At 44.0% G+C, this 18,768-nt stretch overlaps 1 protein-coding gene and 2 pseudogenes across 1 annotated transcript in view; 2 read left to right on the forward strand and 1 right to left on the reverse strand.

Annotated features, from left to right (window-relative positions):
* Positions 1 to 18,768, reverse strand: part of LOC102501193 (solute carrier family 23 member 1) — a 60,320-nt gene that overhangs the window by 37,105 nt on the left and 4,447 nt on the right. The window contains exons 2-3 of the mRNA XM_006145007.1: positions 12,576 to 12,719; positions 8,962 to 9,119 (exon numbers count right to left, since the gene is read on the reverse strand). Coding sequence (XP_006145069.1) covers positions 8,962 to 9,119; positions 12,576 to 12,719 — 302 coding nt within the window. The remainder of the gene's footprint in view (positions 1 to 8,961; positions 9,120 to 12,575; positions 12,720 to 18,768) is intronic.
* LOC106734534 (nucleophosmin pseudogene) lies at positions 17,207 to 18,010 on the forward strand (annotated as a pseudogene).
* LOC106734535 (nucleophosmin pseudogene) lies at positions 18,070 to 18,763 on the forward strand (annotated as a pseudogene).

An 18,768-nucleotide genomic window follows, 5' to 3' on the forward strand; every position in this document is an offset into this window, starting at 1 on the left:
GTAGTTGATCACGGTTTGCGTCCCAGACCCAGTGGTTTAAAACTCACGCCGGGCGCATGTGCGTGCGTGCCCAAGATCCCGAGAGGAGAATGGAGGAGAAGGGATTGCGGCATGACCATCCCCCATGGGGGGTGATTTCTCGCTTTCTGTCTCTATGTCTCTCTCTGTCTGCGAGCGCACACGCCCTATAGTGAAAAAACCTCTCCAAAAAAAACCCCACATCATTAAACACCAATTAACAGATAGCTGACAATCAAACCCATTTGGCCTTTGATTCATAAGCTATTGGTTAGGTTTTAGCAACATAGAAGGTCCTGGGCAGTTACTCATCAGAAGATGAGAGGGAAGACCATTTCCATAGATAGAACCAAACTTGAGTTTATTCTGCCCTCTTCTTAGTCTAATAACATTAGCATGATTTTATATTCCAATTTTATTTGCCTTTTTTAAAGGATTATTTAATTTATTATTATTTTTTAATTATCTTTTAGAGAGATTTTTGCTATAGAGCATGTGTGCTCACTAGAGAGACAGAAAGCAAGAAATCCCCCCTTAGGAGAGATGATCGTGTCACAATGCCTTCTCCTCCATTCTCTTCTCAGGATTACTGGGCATGCATGCACACATGCCCAGAGTGAATTTTAAGTTACCAGGTTTGGGACTTGAAATGCAGTTGACTGTGGGAGTCCAGCAACTTAACCATTACACCATCTGCTGGTCCTCTATTTTTTAATTTGCTATAGGACATGTACACTCACTAGAGAGAGACACAGAGAGAGAGACAGTGAAAGTGAGGAAGTAAGCCGCCAGATCTGGGACTTGTGGAAGTCTAGTGTCTTAACCATCATGCCAACTGCTGGCTCCTTATTTGCCTCTTTCTTTGTACCTTTAATTGGGTATAAGTTCCTTGAACACTAACTCTTGATTAGTTTGTGCTTCCCACAGAACTCACCAGAAAGCCATGCCACAGGCTTTTTCATTCCTGATTTTCTTGTTGAAATATGACTCCTCTTCGTTTTTCTGTCAACATCATAGATGTCCACAATAGCAAAGACAGAAAGGACTGTTTGTTATTAACTAGTTCAACTCCTTCACTTCACAGATGAGAAGACTGAACCTTAGAAGGGATAAATGACTTGTCCAATTTTGCTTGTCACAGAGCCAGGATGAGAATTCAAGCGTACAGTTTTCAAGCTTTTTCATAATTAAAACTAATGCCTGTATAGAGTAACTGCTAGAGTAAAACCTGCACTGAGAACCAACAGCTTCCATGCATCCACATCCCTGAGAAGCCACTGACATCCCATGAAGCCCATGAGGACGGCTGAAGCTGCCACCCCAGCGAACTGAGCAGTAGGGTTGTGACCCTTGTACCAAACCCCACACAGCACCATATACTGTAGGACATAGACAGACAAGCATAGTTAGAAGACTGCTCCTAAGAACAAGGGAATTGATTGGGACCAGCAATTGGCATAATGGCTATGTCGTTGGACTCTCATGTAGTCAACTGCAGTTTGAGTCCCAGACCTGGTGGCTTAAACTCATTCCTGGCGTGTGTGAATGTGTTTCCAAGATCCCAAGAGGAGAATGGAGGAGAAGAGATTGCGATGTGGCCATCCCCCCTGGGGGTGATTTCTCGCTTTCTGTCTCTCTGTCTCTCTGGTGAGCATACGTGCCCTATAGCAAAAATCTCTCAAACAAAACAAAACAAAACAAAAACAAAAACAAGGGAACTAATAAAAGAGCCTCCTGCCTCTGCTGGCCACTGCTCCTGACAAGTACTGAGCCCAGCATCTGCCATAGCTCCAGTGCACAGGCCTTGGTGCCCTGCAGGAACCCTCCAGAATCTGTCAACTGCCATCACTGGTCCTTCCTGAACCTGCTGCAACTTCAGCACATGGGCCTCAGCCCCTACCGCTATTTGTGGCCAACTAGCCCACTTGTTGATTTCTATACCCAGCAAAGTTGCACCACTATCACCCCAAACATTTACAGTATAAAACACAGAGGGACGCACAGACACAATTGACAATGTTTATAGCTATGGAGCCTACACTACTGTGTCCTCTCAGAACCAACACAAAAACACTACATAATTGAGACTACAAGACACATCCTCAGGGAAATATCTTTCACTTCAAAAATTACATGTATAATGGGAACCAGCAGTTAGCGTAATGGCTATGTCGCTGGACTCCCACATAGTCGACCGCGGTTCGAGTCCCGGACCCGGTGGCTTAAAACTCACGCCGGGCGCGTGTGCGTGCATGCCCAAGATCCCGAGAGGAGAATGGAGGAGAAGGGATTGCGGCGTGACCATCCCCCCTGGGGGGTGATTTCTCGCTTTCTGTCTCTATGTCTCTCTCTGTCTGTCTGGCGAGCGCACGCGCCCTACAATGAAAATCTCTCAAAAACAAAATTACATGTATAATTAGACAAAGAAACTATTTTACCAGATGTGCAGATATCAATATAGGGACATGGAAACATGAAAGAGCAAGGAAACATGACACCTCCAAAAGGACAAAATAATTGTCTAGTAATAGATCCCAAAGAAAATGAAATTCTTATACGATCTGAAAGACATTCAAAGTAATGGTCCTAAAGAAACTCAGTAAGATACAGAAAATACAGGTAGATAATTCAGTGAAATAACAAAATATCTAAATGATAGAAGTCATTTAAAAAGAACTAAATTCTCTAATTTCAACAGCAAACTATATTAAGTAGAAGTGTCTCATACTTTGAAATGAATCCCAAGATTGTCAAAAAAAAAAAAATTAAAATAGAAACTTTAAGTCAGAGAAAAAAAATGGAAAAAAGAATAGAAAAGGATTATGACAGCCCATAGTTGGTTCAAGTAAACAAACATTCTTAGCATTACAGTGCAAGAAGAGACAAGATACGGACAGAAAGCTTTTAAAAAAAAAAAATAGCTGAAAGTTTCCCAAGTATTGGAAGACCATCCAGATAGAAGAAGCTTATGATACCCAAGCAGATTTAACCTAAAGAGGTCTTAAACAAAAATAGACTTTTTAAAGTTTTAGAAAAAAAAAAGTCATATATAAGGGAATTTACATGAGACTAATACAATATTTCTCAGCAGAAACTATGTAAGCCAGAGAGAATGGAATGAAGTATTCAAAATTTTAAGGAAAAAAAAAAAACCCTGCCAACCAAGAATACTATACCCAACAAACATATCCATCAGGATAGAAAGAGAATCTAGCACTTTCTCAGACATGCAAAAATTGAGGAAATTAACTACCACAAGGCCAACCTCATAAGAAATCCTTAAGGGAATCCTACATCTCAAATCAAAGGGCAATAACTACCATTATAAAGACACATGAAAATACACACAAGAACCAGTATAAAAAACTAAACCAAAACAAACCAAAGAAATTCATTGGTAGACTAGATACACCAATGAAAAACAGAAAAGAAGCAAAGCTTATCAGTATAAAAGATACAAACCACAAAGACAGATAATAAGAGAGGAAGAATCAATACACATGACAACCAGAAAACACCTAATAAAACAACAGGATTAAGTTCATATTTATCTATAATAACCCTGAAGGTAAACAGATTAAATTTCCAATTTAAAAGACATAGACTGACTGAATGAATTTTTTTTAAAAAAGGACCCAACTATATGCTGCCTATAAGAAACCCACTTTACCCCACCCCAATGCAACAGTTTTAAGAATAATTAAGTGATTACTGGGGGGGCAGCAGGTGGTTAAAGCGCTAGACTCCCACATGGTCGACAGCAGTTCAAGTTCCAGACCTGGCGGCTTGAAAATCATGCCAGGTGCATGTACATACATTCCCAAAGTCCTGGGAGGAGAATAGAGGAGGAGAGATTATGGCAAGGCCATCACCCTGGGCTGGGGGGGAGACAATTTTTCACTTTCCTTCTTCCTTTTCCGCTCCCCCCTCCCACCCACAAGCACACATGCCCTATGGCAAAAACAGAAAAGAGAGAGGGAGGGAGAGAGAGATTATTAGGTTATGAAGGTTCCGCCCTTGTGAATAGTACCAGATGTGCAGATATCAATATAGGGACATGGAAACATGAAAGAGCAAGGAAACATGACACCTCCAAAAGGACAAAATAATTGTCTAGTAATAGATCCCAAAGAAAATGAAATTCTTATACGATCTGAAAGACATTCAAAGTAATGGTCCTAAAGAAACTCAGTAAGATACAGAAAATACAGGTAGATAATTCAGTGAAATAACAAAATATCTAAATGATAGAAGTCATTTAAAAAGAACTAAATTCTCTAATTTCAACAGCAAACTATATTAAGTAGAAGTGTCTCATACTTTGAAATGAATCCCAAGATTGTCAAAAAAAAAAAAATTAAAATAGAAACTTTAAGTCAGAGAAAAAAAATGGAAAAAAGAATAGAAAAGGATTATGACAGCCCATAGTTGGTTCAAGTAAACAAACATTCTTAGCATTACAGTGCAAGAAGAGACAAGATACGGACAGAAAGCTTTTAAAAAAAAAAAATAGCTGAAAGTTTCCCAAGTATTGGAAGACCATCCAGATAGAAGAAGCTTATGATACCCAAGCAGATTTAACCTAAAGAGGTCTTAAACAAAAATAGACTTTTTAAAGTTTTAGAAAAAAAAAAGTCATATATAAGGGAATTTACATGAGACTAATACAATATTTCTCAGCAGAAACTATGTAAGCCAGAGAGAATGGAATGAAGTATTCAAAATTTTAAGGAAAAAAAAAAAACCCTGCCAACCAAGAATACTATACCCAACAAACATATCCATCAGGATAGAAAGAGAATCTAGCACTTTCTCAGACATGCAAAAATTGAGGAAATTAACTACCACAAGGCCAACCTCATAAGAAATCCTTAAGGGAATCCTACATCTCAAATCAAAGGGCAATAACTACCATTATAAAGACACATGAAAATACACACAAGAACCAGTATAAAAAACTAAACCAAAACAAACCAAAGAAATTCATTGGTAGACTAGATACACCAATGAAAAACAGAAAAGAAGCAAAGCTTATCAGTATAAAAGATACAAACCACAAAGACAGATAATAAGAGAGGAAGAATCAATACACATGACAACCAGAAAACACCTAATAAAACAACAGGATTAAGTTCATATTTATCTATAATAACCCTGAAGGTAAACAGATTAAATTTCCAATTTAAAAGACATAGACTGACTGAATGAATTTTTTTTAAAAAAGGACCCAACTATATGCTGCCTATAAGAAACCCACTTTACCCCACCCCAATGCAACAGTTTTAAGAATAATTAAGTGATTACTGGGGGGGCAGCAGGTGGTTAAAGCACTAGACTCCCACATGGTCGACAGCAGTTCAAGTTCCAGACCTGGCGGCTTGAAAATCATGCCAGGTGCATGTACATACATTCCCAAAGTCCTGGGAGGAGAATAGAGGAGGAGAGATTATGGCAAGGCCATCACCCTGGGCTGGGGGGGAGACAATTTTTCACTTTCCTTCTTCCTTTTCCGCTCCCCCCTCCCACCCACAAGCACACATGCCCTATGGCAAAAACAGAAAAGAGAGAGGGAGGGAGAGAGAGATTATTAGGTTATGAAGGTTCCGCCCTTGTGAATAGATTATTGTCCTTATTATGTGAGGGTTTGTTATCACAGGAGTGAATTTGTTATAAAAGCAGTTAGGGCACCCTCTTGTTCTTTCTTGTGTATGTTCTTCCACCTACCACCTTCAGCCATGGGATGACACAGCAAGAGGGCCCTCACCAGACACGGTCCCTTAATCTTGGCCTTTCTAACTGCCAGAACCATTAGCCAAATAAATTTCTTTATAAATTACTCTGTCTCTAGTAATTATACAGCAGCATGAAATGGACTAAGACAGATAAGTATGAGAACAACCAGCAACCATGCCTGCAGTCATATCTGATGGTTAATTTTATGTGTCATCTTGACTGGGCTAAGGGTTCCCATATAGCTCCTAAAACATTACTGGGTGTGTTGGTGAAGGTCTTCAGAAAAGACTAGCATTTAAATCAGTAGACTGAGTAAAGAAAATTGCCCTCACCAGTGTAGATGGGCATTATCTTATCCACTGAGGATCTGAATAGAACAAAAAAAGGAAGAGATATCTATCTTCTTCTTTCCTTAGACATTGGAACTCCTGGTTCTCAGGCCTTCAGGCTTAGACCGGGATTTACACCTTTGGCCTCATATCCCCTCACCACTCTTTATCCCATATCCAGGCCTTTGGACTGAGCCCAAATTATACCACCAAATTTTCCTGGTTCCCCAGCTTCCAAATAGTAGATCATGGAAATTCTGGGGTTTTATGGCTATGTAAACCAGCTACTAAAATAAACCTCCTCTTAAAAATATGTTTGTGTGTGTGTGTGTGTGTGTGTGTGTGTGTGTGTGTATGTTTGTGTGTGAGTGATTCCTGTTGGTTTCTAAAGTTCTAAATAACTTTGACTAAGACATACATAGAGGAAATCTGTTTGAGAGAATGAAGCACAGGCATTGCCAGAGTAATGATCACAATTTTGCCTCCAGCCAAAAGAAAGCCCCCCGCCGATCCGCCACACACACACACACACACACACACACACATAGTTCTATACTTTATAGGGTCAACTTTAGTTCCTCAGGGGAGAAGTATGTAGGGCCCAGGGGATATGTCCTCCTCTTCTTTGAGTTCCCCAAATTCTCTGCTCAAATGACCTTGAGCCTCTACTAAAACCTGCTTGGGCCTCTTCTCCTGGCCTGTCTTGCTGGAGGCAGGTGATCTTGCAGGTGTGCATTAATAGGCCTGAAGGATGGTCAAGGAGAAGATGTTTGTGGACAGATGTTTGGGGAATCTGTTGTTCTAGGAGGTGGCTAGAACTTGAATGTTCAGGTTGGGATGTTCATGTTCAGTTATGTGAGATCATTTGTGATTCAGAGCAACATCTGAAGTAGAAAGAGAATGGAAAGACCACAGGCTGGGGGCTGGCTATCCCCACACTGCTGGGTTCCAAAGTAGAACTCCTAGGAGTCAGAGAGGTCTAAAATCAACTTTGGCTGTCTTGGGCCATTATTGTACTAACTGGAAATACCTGATACTGGATGATTTATAAAGAATAGAGGTTTAGTTGTTTCACAGTTCTGGTGGCTGGAAAGTCCAAGAGCAAGGGACCAGCATCTGGTCTTACATCAAAATACGGCTGACATAAGCAGAAAAGAAAGGGGACACATGTGAAGAGAAAACAAATGACTGCAGGAAGCCATCTTAATTTTATAACCATCCACTCTTCTGGGAACTAACTCATACCTATGAGAGAAGAACTCATGCCTTCATATGAGACAGCATTAATCTACCATGAGAGCAGTGTTTCCATGATCCAAATACTACTCACTAAGCCTCACCTCCTAAAGATCCCACCACCTTCATGAACCCTGGGTCGTGGGTGAGGGATCCTCCTAAGATGTTCTATTGTCTCCTTCCTGGGGCCCTAGGTCCTGCACGACTTGAACAGTCCGTGTACATCTGAGGGAGGGCTCCAATACCAGGGATGTTCCCCTCCTCTGGCACACACGCAAGAATGCACACACACACACACACACACACACACACATAGTTCTATACTTTATAGGGTCAACTTTAGTTCCTCAGGGGAGAAGTATGTAGGGCCCAGGGGATATGTCCTCCTCTTCTTTGAGTTCCCCAAATTCTCTGCTCAAATGACCTTGAGCCTCTACTAAAACCTGCTTGGGCCTCTTCTCCTGGCCTGTCTTGCTGGAGGCAGGTGATCTTGCAGGTGTGCATTAATAGGCCTGAAGGATGGTCAAGGAGAAGATGTTTGTGGACAGATGTTTGGGGAATCTGTTGTTCTAGGAGGTGGCTAGAACTTGAATGTTCAGGTTGGGATGTTCATGTTCAGTTATGTGAGATCATTTGTGATTCAGAGCAACATCTGAAGTAGAAAGAGAATGGAAAGACCACAGGCTGGGGGCTGGCTATCCCCACACTGCTGGGTTCCAAAGTAGAACTCCTAGGAGTCAGAGAGGTCTAAAATCAACTTTGGCTGTCTTGGGCCATTATTGTACTAACTGGAAATACCTGATACTGGATGATTTATAAAGAATAGAGGTTTAGTTGTTTCACAGTTCTGGTGGCTGGAAAGTCCAAAAGCAAGGGACCAGCATCTGGTCTTACATCAAAATACGGCTGACATAAGCAGAAAAGAAAGGGGACACATGTGAAGAGAAAACAAATGACTGCAGGAAGCCATCTTAATTTTATAACCATCCACTCTTCTGGGAACTAACTCATACCTATGAGAGAAGAACTCATGCCTTCATATGAGACAGCATTAATCTACCATGAGAGCAGTGTTTCCATGATCCAAATACTACTCACTAAGCCTCACCTCCTAAAGATCCCACCACCTTCAACACCATTACATTGGGGACCAAGCTTCCAGCACATAAACTTGTGTGGGCCTTCCAGGTAGAATACTTAAAACATGTTTTATTTCAGAATTTGCCAACTTGGTTTATAACATTCCAATATTATGATGTGCAGTGTGGTACTATTGCCAAGGGACTTGCAAATGTTAAGGGAAAGTCTGACTAGAGAAAACAGATAAAGAGGTTCCCAGGGCATTTGAGTCCCTGGTTCATTATGTTCTTGATGCATGGATACACTCCTATCTTCCCCTTGATTTGATCTTATAAATTAATAAATAGTAAATTTTTGCCTAAGCTAATCTGGATTTGGGTAATATTCAATCAAGCATCCTAGGTAATATAGATAGCAAATACTGGAGCTGGGACTTGAACCTGGGCTCTGACTCCTATCCTAGCACTCACTCTATTACAACACATCTCTCAATTATAAGTCAAGTAAACGTTGCTGACAACCTGGTAGATAAAAGCCCGAATCCATAGGGAGCGCTTTTACCTACCTGACCCCTAAAAACACTTGCAGGAGAGTGCAGATCCCAGAGACGAAGAAAATGGTGCTGATGAGGTAGCTCTGGGTCAAAGGGTCATGCTGCAGGCATAGGTCCTTGGCCAGGATGAGTGGCACCGCCACGAGTCCCCCCAGGGCTGTGAGGAAGTGCTGCGGGCAGAGAGTGAGACAGTGTGGCTGCCGGCTCCATTCTGATTCCCCAAAGAGCAGTGGGCCCAACCCTGACCAGGATGCCATTCCCTTTGTAGGAGGCAAGATCTCCACCTTTGTTCTCAAAGAGACCCATCCGTAAGCAACAGGCAGGGACCCAGGCAAGCAGAGGAAACTAAGAAGCTTGGGCAGCGAGAAGCCAGCCAGAGGGACTGGGCTTCAAAGGCAGGGCCCTAGCTCCAGAGACCTGATAGCCTGGAAAAGACACCAAGGCAGAGACACAACACAGGAGGCCATAACAAGACCCAAGGTGAGGCCTTGAAAACAAGAACAAAGCAAGAGGCTCATCACTGAACAAGGTGAGCAGCGAGGGCAGGAGGCTTGTCACTGAACAAGGCATGCAGGGAGGGCAGGAGGCTCATCACTGAACGAGGTGAGCAGGGAGGGCAGACCTTTGACAAGGAAGGCCTGAGCATTAGCCTGGAGCTATTGGCTAAAGGCTATTTGAGTTTCTACTGACACAACAGAATTAGATCCAGGGTTCAGAGCAGGGCTGGTCCACAGCAGGCAGCTCCCGCTATAAAGGGGATAAATTAGATATAGATGATAGATGATAGGTGATAGACAGATAGGTGGGGAGCCAAGCAATCAATGCAGGAATGGGACACAATCTCACACGCTAGCCCCAGAGCAGAAAAGTCAGGGATGGAGGCGGATGTGTGTGTGTGTGTGACGGGGAGGCGGGGGGTGGGCATGTGTGGACTATGGCCAGTTCCATTCTAAGCCATCAGAGTGGCTCCAGTTCCCATACAAAGGTAACCACTGAGCCAAACGATATGAGCACAAAGACCCTGAAGCCACCTGTTTCTCCTCCTTGCTCCAATCCAACCTGTCCTCTGATAACTTGGGTCATATCTCTGCCAGCATTTCTACGTGGCCTCATGTTCCTGGTGCTCACACAACCACTCTGATTTCCCATCATCGGGGCAGCAAAGGAACCATGGCAGGTTTACCAAACACTACAGGTTCTCCACCTTGTCCTGTGAGAACATGGCATGAATCAAGCCAGGATAAGCAGTTTTGGTATGATTTCTTTACAAAAGTTAGCTGCTTTTGTAAAGTTAGTTATCCACTGGGACAACTGAAAGTGAAAGGAAGGAGAAAGAAAATGAAAAGTTGCTTTAAGGGGTTGTGCCGTGAAGAGTTGCCGTTGAGGTGTCATGATGGGAATGAAGCCGCAATACCGATTCTGCCTTGTCTCACCCACTTCTCCTCCCCACAGCACTGAGCAGGATCTAACAAGAAGGGGGTAAAACGAGGCAAGTTATGAGATGATGGGAATGAAGCCGCAATACCGATTCTGCCTTGTCTCACCCACTTCTCCTCCCCACAGCACTGAGCGGGATCTAACAAGGAGGTAAAACGAGGCGAGTTATGAGGTGGGCTTTGTACTACAGGTCTTGTATCTGCTGACTCAACCAACCATAGATCGACAATATCAGGAAAAAATGGTTGCATCTGTACTAGACCTGTATAGACATTTTCTTGTCATTATTCTCTAAATAATATTGTGTAATAACTGTTTACATAGCATTTGCATTGTATTAGGTATTATAAATAATTAAGAGACAATTTAAAGTATATAGAAGGTTGTGCATAAATTATATACAAAATACCATACCATGTTATATAAGGGACTTATGCCTCTGCAGAACTTTGATATTCTTGGGGGTCCTGGAAACAACCTCCCAGAATATAATGAGGCTCGAATGTATATTCTTACTTAGTTGGGGCTTTAATCCCAAATCTCAATGGGAGCTAAATTAGATTACAGAAAAGGTTGGTTTTTCTTAAGGAAATTTAACCTAGGAACGATCCCACAAGCACAATAATTAGGTGCTTTCCATAGAAACTGGATCCCACATGGCTAACTGTAGTTTGAATCCTGGCCCCAGCAGCTTGAAATATCTGTGGGGGCTGTGTGTTTGGGTGCCCCAAATACTGACAGAATGGAAATTGGAGGAAACAGAATTATGGTGTGGCCATGCCCCGCTGAGATATGCTTTCTCTCTCTCTCTCTCTCTCAAACACACACACACACACACACATGCATACACACACAAGCACATTTGCCCATTGACAAGAAAGAAAGACAGAGGAAGTAAAGAAGGAAAAAAAGAAAAAGAAAAAGAAAGAGAGAGAGAGAGAGAAAGAGAGAGAGAGAACCAAGTCTAAAAAATATTCATATGCTCACAGTTCTGCTTTTGCAACCTCTATCCTGGCAAAGCTGAGTCTCAAAACATATTCCACAGAACAGAGGACTATGTCCTCCCTCTCCCTCCCCCGATCTCCACCATGCTAGAGGAAGAAAGCAAGAGGGTAGCTTGCCCACTCCCTAAAAAGGGACGGGTCTGGGCCAGTGCAGCTAGAAAGAGAGCCCCATGTCTTTCCAGACATAAGAGTGGAAGCAGCAGAAGAAAAGTGAGAGAGAAATGGCCAGGTCCTTTAAGGGGGCAGTTCCAGCTCCTGTTACCAAGTCTAGCAGCTTTCACCCTCATGGTTAATCCCCTCAGCTAAAGTCCTGGAAGAATCTGACAAATACAATCAGAACTGCTCCTTGGAACTAGAATAAGGTGGGGGTGGGTGGTGTGTAGGAGGCAAGGGAGACTTTGAAATCCCACTAAAGGACAAATACCCTCTCACTGGGTTTTCTTTGGTTAACCCACAAATTCAACAGACAGACACTATAGTAAGCTAGGGGTTGGCTGCCCTCTTGGGGAAGACAATATGGGATGAACTCCAGAAAAGAAGTGCCCATGTGTCGTAGGGACAGTCTACGATCCTTGCCATTGCACCTATGTCTTCTTGGGATAAATGACATTATGATTCAGTCCTTCACAGTATCTTAAATTCTTCTTTGACCTGCCAGCAGTTAAGTCAACACAGTATTCTTGAGGCCAAGAGTCCACCAGTGTTTTATTTCTCATCTCACATCATGGCTAACCAGACTTATCACACAGGGATAACTTGCTGCCATTACCAAACAAATCTCTTGATCTTACAGAACTTACTAGGCATTTTGGTGGAAACTGAATCAAAGAGAAAAGCTTTAGGTGACAGGGCTTGCTCTGAAAAAGCAGAGTTGGTCTGGTACCTCTCTGGTCTCACCCAAGTAAAATGGATCTTCGACAGCCCAATGACCCCATTCAGTAGAACAATGGACCAGTCAGTGTCCTTGACATGACCAATCAGTTCCTCTAATCCTCCAACCCCATCCCCAAACCCCTAGAGAGAAAGAGACTTAGAGGAGCCTTGAGTTCCCAGGAAGTCAACAACATGAAGACAGAAATTCTAGCAACTAAAGTTGTTGATGCTGACTGATTTGATCTGGGTGTATGTTCATATAGCTTTTGAGGCAGAGCCCCTTTGAACCCAGTGCTTGCTGAGTGGCATTACCTGGATGCCCAAGAAGATGCAGAGATACCATGGTGGGATGTCTAAGACACCATAGGCCAGGTGGCTGGTGCTGGGACTCCGGGACTGTCCCTTCTTTCTGCGTTGGCCATCAGTATGGGAGCTGAGCACACCATCATCCCTCTGCTGGAAATAAGAGGATATGTCTGGGCATTTCAAGAGGAATCAAGAGGACGTCCTTATTTCAACCAGACGGACGGCATTCTGGAGATGAGAAGCAATGGGACAGGAATAACTGCTGACCAGCTGGTGGTTTCAGGTCTGGTATCTAGTACCAGTGATTTCCTGTTATGCATCTGCAGCAGGGTCTCCAGGTGAAGTCGGGTCTTGCAGGAGAGTAGGTGGCTTATGCAAAGCCTTGGGGGACAGTCTGTGAGGGAGGAGGGGGACTAATCTTAAGGTCAGAAAATGGGCAGGTTTCTCTCAAAGACTTTTATATGTGTTCCCATAGGGCCCTGTGTTTACAGGTGACAAAATCCACATTACAGACTGTTTATTATAATGGATGCTTTATCTGTCTCTTACTAGTCCTTGTCACCCCCGCTTCTAGCACATCCCCATGCTCACTGTAGATGGAATGAGTGAATGAATGAATGAATGAAATGTCCTAGTGTAGCTGGATGCAATGCACACAGAATGACTGAGGGTTAACAGTCAAATCGCATTTCTACCAGTTGAACCAAAGTTAACTTTGAGTTATAGACTTTCCTCCCAACTTATTAGCTGTTTAGCTAGCCTACTAGCCTTGGCTGAATTTCTAATATTTCTAAGTCTCAGTGTTCTGCCCTATATTTTAAAAATGTCAATAGCACCTACCTCATAGATGGTTAAGAAAATTAAATTGGAACTTGGAGTGCATAGCCTAGTGCCTGGCAGTTTAATTGCCCAGTAAACAATAGCTGTTAAAATTACTATGATCTTCAGGAACCAGCAGTTAGCATAATGGCTATGTCACTGGACTCCAACGTAGTCGACCGTGGTTCGCATCCTGGACCCGGTGGCTTAAAACTCACGCTGGGCGCGTGTGCGTGCGTGCCCAAGATCCCGAGAGGAGAATGGAGGAGAAGGGATTGCGGCGTGGCCATCCCCCCAGGGGGGTGATTTCTCGCTTTCTGTCTCTATGTCTCTCTCTGTCTGTCTGGCGAGCGCACGTGCGCTATAGCAAAAACCTCTCAAAAAAAAATTACTATGATCTTCCATATTTTCACATGTTCAAAGGGTTTTAAACATGTGCTAAGGGCTGACATTTGAGCAGCTGGCTGTGGGTGAGGGGAACATGAGAGCACTGTTTCCAATGTGACCAGACGGTGGCAAGACCACCAGCACCAAGTCAGGACACGGTGTGTGGTGTGCCCCCCTGGGCTCTGACAAGGCAGGGTCTGCCCTCACGTAGTGCAGGCCTCTCATGAAGACAGTTCTGGAAAAGATTTTGGAACATATTGACCGGTTCTCTGGAAGAAGCACTAACTCAGGGACAGCGCTGGCTGGAAAGGATGAAGAGAAGGTGTGGATAAAGAAAAGCCAGTCCTGGGCCGGCAGGTGGCATGGTGGTTAAGGTTCGAGCCCCAGACCTAGCGGCTCACTTTCCCTCTGTCTCTTTTTCTCTTTCTCTCTCACTCAATGAGTCCCTCTCTGGTCAAATTAAAATAAATAAATAAACAAACAAGCAAATAAAAGTTAAATAAAAAAAAAAAAACTTCTTTAAGAAAAAAAAAAAAAGAAAAGCCAGTCTTGGGCCAGATGGTGGCATGGTGGCTGGATCCCACATGGCTGACAGCACAGTTCAAGTCCTAGACCTGGTCACTTAAGAAACACAATGGGAGGCACTGGGAGGTACCAATAAATGGCGTAATGGCTATGTCACTGGGCTCCCATGTAGTTGACCGCAGTTTGAGTTCCAGACCCAGTGGCTTAAACTCACACCAGGCATATGTGCGTGCGTGCCCAAGATTCTGAGAGGAGAATGGAGGAGAAGGGATTGCAACATGGCCATTTCCCCTGTAGGGTGAGTTTTTGCTTTCTGTCTCTCTGTCTCTCTCTGTCTTTCTGGTGAGCACACATGCTCTATAGCAAAAATCTCTCAAAAAAACAAAAAAAAAGAAGAAGAAATAAGGAACATGGTGGATGTGTGTGTAATACGTGCCCCAAATCCTGAAAGGAGGGAAAAAGAAAGCAGGAAGCAAAGAAATTGCAGAATGACCATCCCCCATGGGGGATCACTTTCTTCCTCTTTTTCTCTCTCTGTCTCTCTCTCTCTCCCTCTGTCTCTGGCGAGTATATATGCCCTCTTGCAATTTTTTTTAAGAAGAAAGAAGAAAAAGAAAAATGAGAAAAAGAAAAATAAAGAAGAAAGAAAAGAGAAGATAGAAGACAGAGAAACAAAGAAAGAAAGAGGGAGAGAAAGAAAGAGGAAAAGGAAGGAAGGAAGAAGAAATAAAAAGAAAGAGGAAAAAGAAAAGAAAAAGAAAGCCAGCCATTGTCCACGGGGTCGAGCAGTGGCAAGTGCCCTTCGGAGTCCTTCCCAGTGGTGCCTATGAGGCCTGCGTCACCAGTGAGGGAGAAAGCGTGGCCCATAGCCTGTGTTCTCGCAGTTGGAGGCACACCCAGGGTTAAGGTACACCTTACTGATATGGGCTCTCCCGGCCTGTCTGCGGCATGGCTCTGCAGAACCTCTTTGTTCTCATTATGAAACAGCATTTGCTCATTGATCTCCTAACACATAGGCCCTAAAACGGAAATGTAAGAGTTTGGCTTCATCTCATCTATTTAGTGATCAGTCATGGGCTCCCGAAGCCTTCCCTAACCCCACACGCCCCAGCCTCAGACTAGACGAGGCCTCCCCTCTTCAGGGGCTCCCACAGAATGTGAGCATGTTTGCCATAGCCCATAACACCCATGCTGCCATCATAAGTTCCTCACCCAAAAGACTACGTCTGTAACACCACAGTGCCAGTGTGTGCAAGCCTCGGGATCCAGGACTCTAACCCGAGTCAATCACGTGGAAGTCCAGTGATGTAACCACTGTGCATCTGCAGGCCTCACAGACGTATGAATTAATGACTGTAGAAATGTTTCTGACTGACTTTTTAATAAACCCCCAACTTGAACTGGTCAGAACTCTTCTGAAACATCGCACTTATGCTACTTAGACTTCTGGAAAGGAGGAGGCACTGGTGTGAGGCTGCTTGGTGCAAAGTGCATCTGTCTGTTTTCAGCCAGATCAAAGTCTGTCTGAAGACACACTGGAGGCTGCCGGAGGGAGTTCTGGGCTTCTGAGCATTTATCCTGGGGGTTAGTGAATGAATGGCGGAATCCTTGAGGGACAGTGTAAAAAAAACACAGGCGGAAAAAAAAGAGATGAACTGCTCGATATTGGCCATGCAGCTCAGAGAAGAGAGCGCAGAAGAGAAGTCAGGCAGACTGGATCCTGCCACTCCCTGACTGGGCGACTGCAGGTGCATGGCATCTTCTCTTCCAGCCTCAGCGTCCCCATCGAGGATCCAGGATGGCCACAGGGACACTCGCAGGCTGAGCACAGGCAGTGTGCTGGCCTCCTGCTGCATGTGGCATCCCATTGCAGGTCCCGGTGCATGAGCTCATGGGCTGTGCCCACTAGGTGGTGTGTCCTGCCAGCAAGCTCACCTCATGCCCTCTCCCGGGACCCCAAGCCCTCTCCCGGGATCTCAAGAAGGTGAGGGGAGGGACCAGCAGTTAGCGTAATGGCTATGTTGCTGGACTCCCACGTAGCCGACTGTGGTTTACGTCCCGGACCCAGTGGCTTAAAATTCACGCCGGGCGCGTGTGCGTGTGTGCCCAAGATCCCGAGAGGAGAATGGAGGAGAAGGGATTGCGGCGTGACCATCCCCCCTGGGGGGTGATTTCTCGCTTTCTGTCTCTCTGTCTCTCTCTGTCTTTCTGGCAAGCGCACGTGCCCTATAGCAAAAAAAACTTCTCAAAAAAAAATAAATAAATAAACAAAGAAGGTGAGGGGAGGGAAACACTGTGACTAGGAAAAGCTGTTGCTTCTAACCAACTTGTCCTTTTCCCTGACAGAGCAGAAGCCATTGTCAAAGTCTGTCCCCAGTCTGCTGACCTCCGGGTATCCATGTTCCACCTTTGTGTCAATGTGGACCATCCAGAGGGCAAGGAAACCATTTCTGCATCTGCTTTAAATGGTTGTCTGGGAAACCGATCCTATGTGAGGCCTCAGACCAAAAAACCATAGACCTTAGAGCAAGCATGACTTCTCTTCCCTGCGGACAGCTGGCTCATCTCTTGTGGAAGGGGCATGTCACTCCCACAAAGTCGCCAGCCAGGCCAGGTAGGGAGCACAGAGGCTGAGATACTTTGACCTCAGTGGTACAAGCCCTTCCATAAACACCCTCATTTTCTTCTCCTTCCTGCGTGTTCCGTTGTCTATTTGTATTTTCTTCTCCCAGTTGTTCAAAAGTGTTTTTCGTTGTACACAGCCTCAAGTCATCTATGCCAAGAAGTGGGGTGTAGAAATACAACAAGCAGCCCTGGAGTGACTCCATCCTGCCTGGCTGTTCTCAGGAGATGTACTCATTTATCTCTGACCACCTTCTCTCCTACCTAACTGCATGCCACCAGCCATGGAAGATTCAATGGACACAGACATGAGCCCCCTGAGGCTCCAGAACCATCTTTTATGGTTGTGAATGAAAGGCTGACAAAGATGATCACTTTAAGGTGGATAACGAGGAAAATGAACCCCAGTTCTCTTTAAGAATGGTCAGTTTGGGGGCTGGGGCAAAGGATGATTTGTGAATTGCTGAAGCAGAGGCAATGAATTATGAAGCAAGGCCAATCCAAGTAACACTGGCAACACTGAAAGTGTCTGTACCACCCGTGGTTTCCCCTGGGGGCTTTGAAATACACCACCTGTGGTCTTAAGGTTGAAGTGTGGTTCGGGGCCCGTGCATATTCGTGGACAGCACTTAGTAGCTGTGGAGGAAGATGCAGAGTCGGAAGAGGATGTGAAATGCTTAAGTATATCTGGAAAGCCATCTGCCCCTGGAGGTAGGAACGAGAGCCACGGAAAAGAGTAAAAGTTGCTGCTGATGAAAACGATGATGAAGAAGATGATGATGATGATGATTTTGCAGATGAAGAAACAGAAGAAAAAGCTCCAGTGAAGAAATCTTTATGAGAGACTCCTGGCAAAAATGCACAGATATCAAACCAGAATGGAAAAGACTCAAAACCATCCACACCAAAATCAAAAGATCAAGAATCATTCAAAAAACAGGAAAATTCTCCCAAAACAGCAAAAAGACCTAGTTCTGTAGAAGACATTGAAGCAAAAAATGCAAATGAGTACAGAAAAAACTGGTTTCCTTCCCAAAGTAGAAGGCAAGTTCTTCAATTTTGTGAAGAATTGCTTCCAGTTGGAGTGATTCCGTCCTGCGCGGCTGTTTTCGGGAGCCGTAGTGGTTTACCTCTGTCCGCCATCTCGCCCACCCAAGTGCGTGCCACCACCCCATGGAAGATTCGATGAACATGGACATGAGCCCCCTGAGGCCCCAGAACTATCTTTTCAGTTGTGAACTAAAGGCCAACAAAGATTATCACTTTAAAGTGGATAATGATGAAAATGAACACCAGCTATCTTTAAAAACAGTCAGGTTAGGGGCTGGTGCAAAGGATGAATTGCACGATGTTGAAGCAGAGGCAATGAATTATGAAGGCAGTCCAATTAAAGTAACCCTGGCAACATTGAGAATGTCTATACAGCCAACGGTTTCCCTCGGGGGCTTTGAAATAACACCACCTGTGGTCTTAAGGTTGAAGTGTGGTTCAGAGCCTGTGCATATTAGTGGACAGCACTTAGTAGCTGTGGAGGAAGATGCAGAGTCGGAAGAAGAGGAGGAAGAGGACGTGAAATGCTTAAGTATATCTGCCCCTGGAGGTGGAAGCAAGTTTCCACAGAAAAAAGTAAAACTTGCTGCTGATGAAGATGATGACAATGATGATGATGATGATGATTTTGAAGATGAGGAAACAGAAGAAAAACTCCCGTGAAGAAATCTATACAAGATACTCCTGGCAAAAAAGCTCAAAAATCAAACCAGAATGGAAAAGACTCAAAACCATCAACACCAATATCAAATGGTCAAGAATCATTCAAAAAACAGGAAAAAACACCTAAAACACC

The sequence above is a fragment of the Tupaia chinensis genome, unplaced genomic scaffold (assembly GCF_000334495.1).
Source record: "Tupaia chinensis unplaced genomic scaffold, TupChi_1.0 Scaffold000140_1, whole genome shotgun sequence".
NCBI classification, from domain to species: domain Eukaryota; kingdom Metazoa; phylum Chordata; class Mammalia; order Scandentia; family Tupaiidae; genus Tupaia; species Tupaia belangeri.